General features: G+C 39.9%; 1 protein-coding gene across 1 annotated transcript; it reads right to left on the reverse strand.

Moving 5' to 3' along the window:
- Positions 1–3435: 3435 nt before the first annotated feature.
- LOC106871288 (uncharacterized) lies at positions 3436–10886 on the reverse strand. The gene is made up of 5 exons (XM_014917661.3): positions 10777–10886; positions 7105–8341; positions 5966–6120; positions 4366–4547; positions 3436–3974 (listed from the first exon to the last, which is right to left on the reverse strand). Exons 1-5 carry the CDS (start codon positions 10872–10874, stop codon positions 3799–3801), a joined length of 1848 nt encoding a protein of 615 aa, XP_014773147.2. The 5' UTR covers positions 10875–10886; the 3' UTR covers positions 3436–3798.
- Between the last annotated feature and the right edge of the window lie 209 nt (positions 10887–11095).

Below are 11095 nucleotides of genomic sequence, written 5' to 3' on the forward strand. Positions count from 1 at the left end.
CTAACTTTAAATATCGACTTTGCTTAACTAACCTATTGATGTTTCGCTCCTTAAATACTTTGTATGAATAATCACATGTTGATGGGGATTGACGGAATTACAAAATTCCGGCGATTTTCAGGTTTAATGTTTCCTCGTGCTATCAAATGCTGGTCGCTTTCTTATTCCCAAGTCTCTTTTCCGCCATATAATTCGTTTACATGTGTCCTGTTCTTTGTAAGCGACTTAAATTTATGAGAAATTTATTGTTGTTCATATCATTGCTATCGACGTTAATTTTTAAAGCTCTCCATCACCCACATCTCTCGAGTATTTATAACATACAAGTTGTTGTTTCCGCTACTGATGCCGATGGTTTTAAAGCTCTCCTCACACACATTTCTAAAGAATATATCCTCATTCCGCTACAAAACCGAAATCGTCTGCTTCACACAAATTTTAACAAGGACATTACTTTATCTCAGCTCTTCCTTCTGCTATTCAATGAATTATCACAGCCATTTCTGCTATCCATGTCTCTCGTCGTTGCTGTCGTTACTTACTGATGTTACTGATGTTGTTGTTGTTGTCGTTATGAACTATTTACTCATGTCATTTATCTTCCATTTTGTTTGCCGCCAACTCAAACAACAAAAACCTCTAAACCTTCCGTTCGCTCACAAATCAACATGGCGGCCATGCAGTAAAAGTTGACTCGTTGTTGTACCGCCTTGCTGATCAATGCTGGCTCACATTAATTTGATTAATCATTCATCATAGCTGTAGGAAAATGTCTCTCTAGCGTCTATTCCCTTTGGTTCAATGGAATTCTCATTAAACGGGTGGCTACGGCATGTTAGGGGCGGAATATTCAACTGTCTCTATCAGACGCTTACGCACACACACGCACACGAATATACATATATATATATATATATATATAAACACACACACACACACATAGATACATACATAGATAGAAATATATACATATACATAAACACATACATTCATAGAAGCATAAATACATACATACATGCATGCATACATACATACATACATACATACATACATACATATATGCATGCATACATAGAAATATATACATATGCATAAACACATGCATACATACATAGAAACAAACACATACATGCATAGAAACAGATATATGTACACACATACACACACATAAACACGTGCATACACACACATTCACAGACACTCGTATGTATATGAACATACACACACAAGCATGCAGGCATTGGCACACACAGGAACACACATATACACATGCATATACATGCATACGCCCTCAGGCACATATATATACAAACACATACACGTGTACACACGCATAAGTGCAAATATGCATATATACACACATACGTAAGCATATATAGATACACACAAACACGTACACGAACATGGATACACACACACACACACACACACACAGACATACATGTGCATATCTGCATACACACATACATATGTATGCATACATGCATTAAGGCATCACACATACATACAAGCTTATATATACATATACTCACACGTGCAAATTTACATGCGTAGATACACAAACACACATGAATATGTATACCTTCCTTCGCACATATGACCCGATACTCGCCAGCATCTTTTGATGCTTACAGACAGACAGAGAGGCATATATTTTAACACTTTCACAAATACACACATAAATGCGGAAACACACACACGCACATACATTTGCATAAGCATGCATACATACATACATTCATTTATACATATATATACATACATGGATACATACATACATACACACATGCATACAGACGTACATACATGCATTCATATATACATACATACGTACAAACATACATACATACATACGTACGTGCATACACACACATATACGTAGGTATATACATACATATTTGCATATATATATATATATATATATATATATATATATATATACACACACACACATACATACACACATACGTACATATATACAGTCAGACAGAAAGTGGTACGTACATACGTACATTCACATATACATATACATATATGTCTATAAATACATACATACTTACATTCATACAGGCATACAGAGGTACGTACGTACATTCATATAAACATACATGAATGCATACATACATGCGTACACACACGTGCGTGCGTATACACAAGCACACACCCACAACGTTCATAGACACCAGAAACAAAAGAGAATATCTTAAAATTTCACTTTCATGAAATGAATCGAGAAATTCATTTTAAAATGTCATCACTATAGGCGCAAGCTTAGCTGTGTGGGAAGAACTTTGCTGCCTAATCACATGGTTCTGGGTTCAGTCCCACTTACGTGACACCTTACGCGTGTGTCTTTTACTTTAGCTTCAGGCCGACCAAGGTTTTGTGAGTATGTGTGTGTGTGTCCCCAACCACCGCTTGATAGCAGGTGCTGGTTTATTTTCGTCACTGTAGCTAGCGGTTCGGCAAAATAGATCAACAGAATTATCACCAGGCTTAAAAATAAATACTGGGGTTGATTTGATCGACAATCCATTCAAGGCCATTATATAAACGGGATGTGCATACACACACACACACACAATGTGAGTGTGACGACAAAAGAAGTATTCCTGAACATCGATGGAAATGGACGGCTACTCTACACATCAGATTTCAAGTTTCTGTGTCAATGAATCAATGATGACGTTCAGCGTTCATCAGGTTATCGCTCGAGAAGTGCCTTTTGCCAGGCCCACGATGCAAGGGCGCCCCTTCGATGCAGTTCTAACGAAGTACGACTCTAATGTTTACAACTGCGAATCCTGGAGGGCTGTAAGGCAAAGTTAACCGCAGTAGAAACTGAACTCAGATATCTAAGACTCGTAACTCAATACGACAAACACTTCACCCAATACTCTAGCGTTTCTCTCAAATCACAACCATTTAGCCAGATGCTCTGCCGATTCCATCAATAGTAATAATTTTTATTCTTTAATTAAAACAATTATACAAGGAGGATGGAAAACATATCAGACAACAGTGGGATTTGATCTCAAAAAATAGTGAGGGAAGGAGGAGGAGGAGGGGAGGGGAGGGGAGGAGGTGAGGTGAGGAGGGGAGGGGAGGAGGGGAGGGGAGGATGGGAGGGGAGGAGGGGAGGTGGAGGGGAGGAGGGGAGGTGGAGGGGAGGTGGAGGGGAGGAGGAGGGGAGGTGGAGGGGAGGATGGGAGGTGGAGGGGAGGAGGAGGGGGGAGGTGGGGAGGAGGGGAGGGGGAGGAGGGGGAGGAGGGGGGATGGGGAGGGTGAGGGGAGGAGGAGGGGAGGGGGAGGGGAGGAGGAGGGGGAGGAGGGGAGGAGGGGAGGAGGAGGGGAGGAGGGGAGGAGGAGAGGAGGGGGAGGGGGAGGAGTTTAGGAGACAGAGAAAATGAAGAAGAAGAAGAGCAGCAACAGCAATAATAATAATGGTTCCTTTATTATTATTATTAATAATGATGATGATGATGATGTCCGTTTGTTTTGTGTGTTGATGTGATTAAGTCTATGGGTGCATGCAGAAGCACGCATGGGTCTGACATAGGATGACTCCTGTATATGAGTGCGAGGGTTTGTGTGTGTGTGTGTGTGTGTGTGTGTGTGTGTGTGAATCGGTCCCAACACCACACACAGACACACACACCAATGTCTTCATATGTTCATCAGTTAAGAGGAGTTTTCAACATATTTGCCAATGTCCAGCATTGCCAAGGTGCCTGGCCAAATGTTGCCACTTAACAACCAGCCCAACCCACCCATGCCCTCCCTGCTGAAACTAGTTATTTACATGTCTTCCACACTCCACTTGTAGGCCATCTGTTCCGTGGCTTTCTTCTCCGCAATCTTCGCATACAGTTGGGTTTCGTAACCATTCGAACGGTCCACTCCATCCCATCTGTAACCAGGCTGGATGTTGTACCTGTTAGGGGGCGCCAGGGGACCCTTATACATTGGTTTTTCTAGAAAAAGAAATGCAAGAAGAAAAAAAGGGGTCAATTAAAAGTTTTAAAAAAATTAGACAAATTGTAAAACAATAAAATTTTCAAGGATGGAACTGTTGTCATAGGAGCAGGTGACGATGGGGATGATGTAGGTTGTTGATGCTTAAGAGTAAGGGGGCAGGTCTCGAACCCCAAACCTTGTGTCACACCAGGGTTGATAGAATGTCGATTGCAGACCCTTCCATCAGCATGATCACACCGTACATGCACATACCTAATCAATAGATGCATTGTACACACAAACACACAGCTATATATTACATAAACAGACACACAGCTACACACACACACACACACACACACACACAACTGAACAAACAAACCAAACTAAGACAAATATAAAATTCACCTTTCACATTTTTGTCTGGTTTCTTTTTCTTCTTAATAAAGGCCAACATTGGATCTTCAGGTCTAATTTTCTCCCTCAACATCTGGTCAAGATCTTTATCATCTTTATATCTGGCCAGAGGTTTAGACATCTCATAGACAGAATCTTGAACAGCTTGTTGTTGCTGGGCTTTCTGTTTTAAACTGACCATTCAACAATAAAAAGAAAAGCAGGTTAGAAAACACAATACACATAATATTTTTATGTGTGTATATATATATAGATAGATAGATAGATAGATAGATAGATAGATAGATAGATAGATAGATAGATAGATAGATAAAACTTACTTGGAAATGGATGCGTGGCGTTCGATCATATAATAATATAAATAATATAGATATATGCATATATCCATACATATATGTACATACTTACATCTATATATATAAATACATGCATACATGGGCACAGGACATCACAAAAAAACGTTAAACACAACGAGAAACGAAAATATAAAAATGAAAACAGAAAACGAACTTTTTTCGAACAACGAAAACAAACAAACAGAGAAACGAGACATGCAACATAAGGAGTATATCCCTTCGTCAGTTGTCCCTGGTCCATCTACTCTGCGTTTCGAAGGCAAGGACAATACGCGACTTCGTTGGAACAGTCCTTCCCGCAAAGCAAATTAAATAATATATATATGCCCCACAGAGGGCATACATAAGCCATTATAAACATGCGAACAAATTATATACAAAGACATATATATATATATATATATATATATATATATATATATACACACACACACATATAATGACATATAGGTGCAATAATTTTTTTTTTTTTTTTAAATTTCATTTTTGAACTTCCATGAAAAAACAATAACGAATATTTAGGAATAAACTCAAAATCAGTTTCTGATTCGTACATTACCAATAAATATACAATATCAATCACAATAATACTGGCATTTGTTAGAGAGACGAAAGTTTGCTCCCCACGCTACCCAGTAACCAAGGGAGCTAACTCTAAAATAAAAGATTACAGTTATCTCCCTTCAAAAGACAGTCTTTGACAATTATATTGGTTTCGACTTTTGGCACAAGGCCAACAACTTCACGGGAAGGTGCAAATTGATTGTATGGACCCCAATGATCGAATGGTACATATTTTATCGATTTCGAAAAGATGAGAGGCAAAGTCGACCTCTACGGAATTTGAACTCAGAATGTAAAGAGTCGGACGAAATGCTGGCAAGCGTTTTGCCCGGCTTGCTAACGCTACTTGCCAGTAAGCCTTCTTACAGTGTCGATTATATTGCTATCATGTAACATAGTCGTGAAAAGGCCCGTGTACCGCGCACGCGCGCACATACCGTTAATTATTGAGTTTTTACAGTATTCTCATTCAGCGTCTGATCTAAGCAATGTCCAACACATCAAACAGTTTTATTATACATTACATAGTTATATAATACATCATAATATATTACATTATATTATACATTATAAGGTTATACAAGTATTATACGATTGGTGGAAACTGGGTGTGGTGAATGGTGGGCGTGGATGGGGAGGGCAGAAAAGAGGAAAAATACAAGGACACTCACCCTTTCCCCCATTCGGCGTATTTAGCATCCTTCTCAGCTTTCTTCTTCTGCTCCTCTTCCTTCTTGGCGAGTTCTTGCCTCATGTCACGTCTACGTCCTGTAGATCGATCCCGGATCACAGTCTCCGCATCTTTACCTGATACTGAGGTATCCATCTGCGTAAACGGTGTAATGGAGCAGAGTTAATAACAGCTTTATCTACACATTACCTGGAGTTGGGGGACGGAATACTGTTGCAATGATTGGTGGGGGGGGGGAGGGACTGAACTTTGTGAAAGAGGGACATGGGGCCGAAACAAATGGAGAGAGACTCAATGGAGAGAGACTCTTGGAGAGAAGAGTCATCTCTAAACCATAAAAAAGAAGCATTAAAAAATGGACATAAAAATGATGATAAGTGTGAGTAGACACACACACACACATATATATATATGTGTTTGAGAAACCAAACAGCAAAAACACTTAGAATATGAAAGTTTGTTGCAAAAAGTGTGTCTTTTTAGGATTTTTTATGTAAATAAAGAATTTTTATTTTAAGAAACTCTTTAAATATTGTGAATATATAAAGAATATTTTACACACATGCACATACATACATCACCATCATCATCATCCTATTTACATTTATTTTTCTATGCCTGCATGGATTAGGTGGATCTTCTCCCCCAACACATGTATTTTTCTGTCATTTTCCTTGTGAGGTTCAACAGCCTGAGATCAACCTTCACTATTTCTGTCTACGTCTACCTTGGTCTTCCACTACTTTCTCCCACATGGCACTTCTTCACTCACCTGTCATCATCCATACACATCACTTCTTCTGGACCTCGTTTCTTCGTACACACTGACATCTCACATCCAACACAACACACTCACATCATTCTTTTACCAACCGATGCACATCCTCCGTATTCAATGTCCACGTCTCATTGCAAAGCAACAGCATACTTCATACACAAGCATCAATCTGTCCTTCAGAGAGAAAGAATACAATTTGTGTGGGAGTGGAGGGGGGGACGTGAAAATTAACAGCAAGGGAACAGAGAAACAAAGCTTTCTATTTCTGCCAATCTTAACATTTCTATCTCTTGACAACCCTATTTTAATAAAACCCATAACAAAGAGAGAGAGAAACCTACCTGCTGAAATAACCTGTCTTCTCTCTGTCGCATGTGACGAATCTCTTTCCTCGTCTCCGCAGCTGAAGACAGACCAGCTCTAGTTCCTCCTAGAGTTCTTTGGGGTCTTCCTTTTCCATCAGCGCTTCGTGGTGATGCTGAAGAACTGTGACGGTGTCCATGACGAGGAGGAGAGAGATCAGAATCATCGTTGTCATGGGATCGTTGCGTTACATGCCGGTCCTTAGGGTAGGCACTAGAATGGTTATATCGTGATGGTGACATGTGACCAGGCCTAGAGCGTTTCGTTCGTTGTGGTGATGTTGTGGAGCCTCGATGGGATGATCGTACAGGGGAGAGGTCAGAATCTGAGTCCATCACCTTCTTTTTACGATGAGATGAGTTGTCAGAATCCACTTGACGTTTTGGTGAGGGGGGGCTTGAATTCGCGAGGTGCCGATACCTGGAGCCTGAATATTGTCTTCGACGTGGAACTGGCTGATCGGAATCAGAGGACGAAAGATCAGAATCTGATTCGCGCTTGTTTTGTCTTAAAACCGATTGATCAGAATCGGAGTCATGCCTACCACGTCTCGGCAGAGAATGGTCGGAATCTGACATGTGTCGACTCTGTCTTGGCATAGAGTCTTCAGAGTCAGAATCATGTCTGCCGCGTCTTGGCATTGATTCGTCAGAATCTGATTGGTTCAGTGACCGTCTTCTATGCTTAGAATGCTGGTCAGAATCACTGGCTGACCCATGGTTGGGGGATTTATCTGAAGCTAGATTATGCCTGAGCCGTCTGCTGGGAGACCTTTCAGGACCCGAATCATCTTGACCATCAGAGCTATCACTGTTGTCCAGATTTCTATTCTTGTGGTCATCTTTTAATGACCGACCATCTTTGTCTGTGTTTGAACTGTGGTACCGCTTCTTTCTGTCAGTTGGCTGTTTTTTCTTCAAAGACATTCCAGAATCTGTGTTTGATAGATCACTTTTTGGAGACGCGTGATGGCTGTCATCCTCTATCTCTCCATCAGACTTGTCCGAGATGATCTCACCATCTTCAACTTTGTTTGCAACCATTTTCCATCGTTTGGCATCTTGGAACTGTTCTAATTGCTGGACAAGAACCGGACGCTCATCAACATATTCTGCCACTGTTGGAAGATTTTCCTGTAAATCATCATCTAAGTTATTTCCAGCATTGTCAGGCATCAAAGACTTCAGGTCGACATCATCATCAAATATCCGTGGCCTGCAACAACAACAACAACAAAACAGTGTTTAGAATGGAATGTTTACAAACATTTACAATAAAACATTACAGCACAGCAAAATCATCATTACAATCATTATTATTATCATTATTGTAATTCATCTAACATCCATTTTTTTATGCTGGCATGGGTTGGACAGTTTGACAGGAGCTGACCAGCTCTTCAGGCTCCATGTCTGCTTTGGCAGGGTTTCAACAGCTGGATGCCCTTCTTAACACCAATATTATTATCTTTTACTGATTTCAGTCATTAGGCTATGGCCACGCTGGGACACCACCTTGAAGGGTTTAGTCAAACGTTTTTCGCTTTTTTAAGCTTGGTATTTCCTAGGACTAGAGTAGAGGACATTTTCCTAAGGTGCCATACAGTGGGAATGAACTTTGAAAACTTGTAGTTGGAAAGCCAGCTTCTTACCACACAGCCATGGCTAATTAATCCTTCTTAAAAAGTGTGGGCCTTTTCACTAATAAACAAAATATTTATTTACAATGAGCTTCACTTGTCCAATTTTTGCCAGTTGTATCTAAATCCCTTCTCTTCGGGGCTGACTCAGCTGTGTCCCCCAACAAGAAATCTTATTCATGAAGGTCACACTTCTGCTTATCTTATCTCAATAGCTACATTAATATTTCTGAGAAATCTCTTATCTTGAAGGCTGAAATGAATTTACGTAATCAGAAGTGCATGGCTTTGGTGCAAGTATGGCTGTGGAATTTCTGGAACCACCATTGACACTAGTTTATGCTTATTGTCCAATCCCCATATACTGCATTAATATTAAGATTCATGAGTCAATCTTTAACTTATAAAAAAAAACAAACAAACATAAGCGCTAATGGCGGTGCCCCAGCATTGCCAGCCTTGAATGAAACTGATCATACATATATATATATATATATATATATATATATATATATATATATATATATGATCATTGCCAGAGCAGCGGTCTGGCTTCTGTGCTAGTGGCCCGTAAATAGCACCATTTGAGCGTAATCGTTACCACCGTCGCCTTACTGGCACTTGTGCCGGTGGCATGTTAGAAAATCATTCGACCGAGGTCGTTGCCAGTGCCGGTGACATGTAAAAAGCACCCACTACACTCTCACAGTGGTTGGCGTTAGGAAGGGCATCCAGCTGTAGAAACTGTGCCAGATCAGATTGGAGCCTGGTGCAGCCTTCTGGTTCGTCAGTCCTCAGTCAAATCGTCCAACTCATGCTAGCATGGAAAGCGGACGTTAAACGATAATGATGATGATGATATATATATATATAACATTGTATGCACACATGCATAGTGTGTATGTACAGCCTGAAAGATTGCTTGGAGATATATGGCATGGTATATAAATCTGCCAAATTATTTTATCTCAAAAGCATACAACTATTAGGAGCTCTTTTGTAAATTGTGAATATCAAATCATTACCGATATTCATCTGTTGCCGAGTGGAGTTCTTTTTTGTTGATTCTAGCTATAACGGAACGGCAAAGTGTACAGATATATATATATATCGCTTGACAACCGATGCTGGTGTATTTACGTCCCGTAACTTAGAGGTTCGGCCAAAGACAGATAGAATAAGTACTAAGCTTGCAAAAGAATAAGTCCTGGGGTCGATTTGCTCGACTAAAGGCGGTGCTCCAGCATGACCATAGTCAAATGACTGAAACGAGTAAAAGAACATACATATATACATATATATATATATAGAGAGAGAGAGAGAGACTCATACACACACGTTTGACTATACAAACAGGAGATAATGTACCGAATAGATGGATACATGTCATTGAGTGCATTCGTTTTAAGCAGATGAATTCCTCTGTCGTTACTCAGAGTTTTTCGTTGCGTAATAAGATATTGTGCAAGGACATTTGTGAATCGCACATTTATCAGATTAGCTGACTATAAATAAGAAAGGGATAACAGGAAAAATACGACCCACAACTGAAAGTAAGATAATGTTTATTAGTAATTAATACAGGCACTTGAAACAACCAAGGATTTAAACTACAGCGGTGTATACACAATTATGAATTGTATACAAACTTTGAAACGGCACAAGTTTCTCGGAGAAACTTTTCTAAGAGACTTTCGTGTTAGAAACACGACATCGCTCCATGTTTGGGGTAGTTTATTTACCATAACACCCAGACACACACATTGCTGTTCTGTTCTTCTTCATAAATCACCGATAATCGATAACGATTGTGAAGATAAATACTAAACAAAGACTATAAAGGTACAAACACGTGTGTGTGTGTGTGTGTGTGAATGTGTTTCACACTTTTAACGGCAGAACAACAGAACTGTGTCAAGTTTATCACACTATAAACAAGAATAAACGGTTATCAGACTGCTTCCTATTAAAGTGGATACATGTAATTGTTAAAGGATTATGTTGGTTTTACCTGGGTCCCTTTTTAATCTTCTTCCTCTTCTTCTTCTTGTCACATTCGTCCGAGATATAACGTTTCAGATATTCACTTTTACTCACAGACGCCATCATTCACAGTAGAACTCTCCTCTTTTAACCGTTCAAAGAAAGACGTCGTTCGCATTTACCTCCCTTCGTCTGTCTCTCTCTCTTTGTTTCTCCTTCTCTCATCGCACTTGAATGGCCTTTATCATCGTCATCGTCATCATCGTTGCCGTCGTCGTTATCATTATTATTGACTTCCTTGTTGTTGTCGTCGTCGTCGTCATCATCATCATCGACATCATGAACAA

This window comes from Octopus bimaculoides, chromosome 20, assembly GCF_046866305.1.
Source record: "Octopus bimaculoides isolate indiv1 chromosome 20, ASM4686630v1, whole genome shotgun sequence".
In the NCBI taxonomy this organism is placed as follows: Eukaryota; Metazoa; Mollusca; class Cephalopoda; order Octopoda; family Octopodidae; genus Octopus; species Octopus bimaculoides.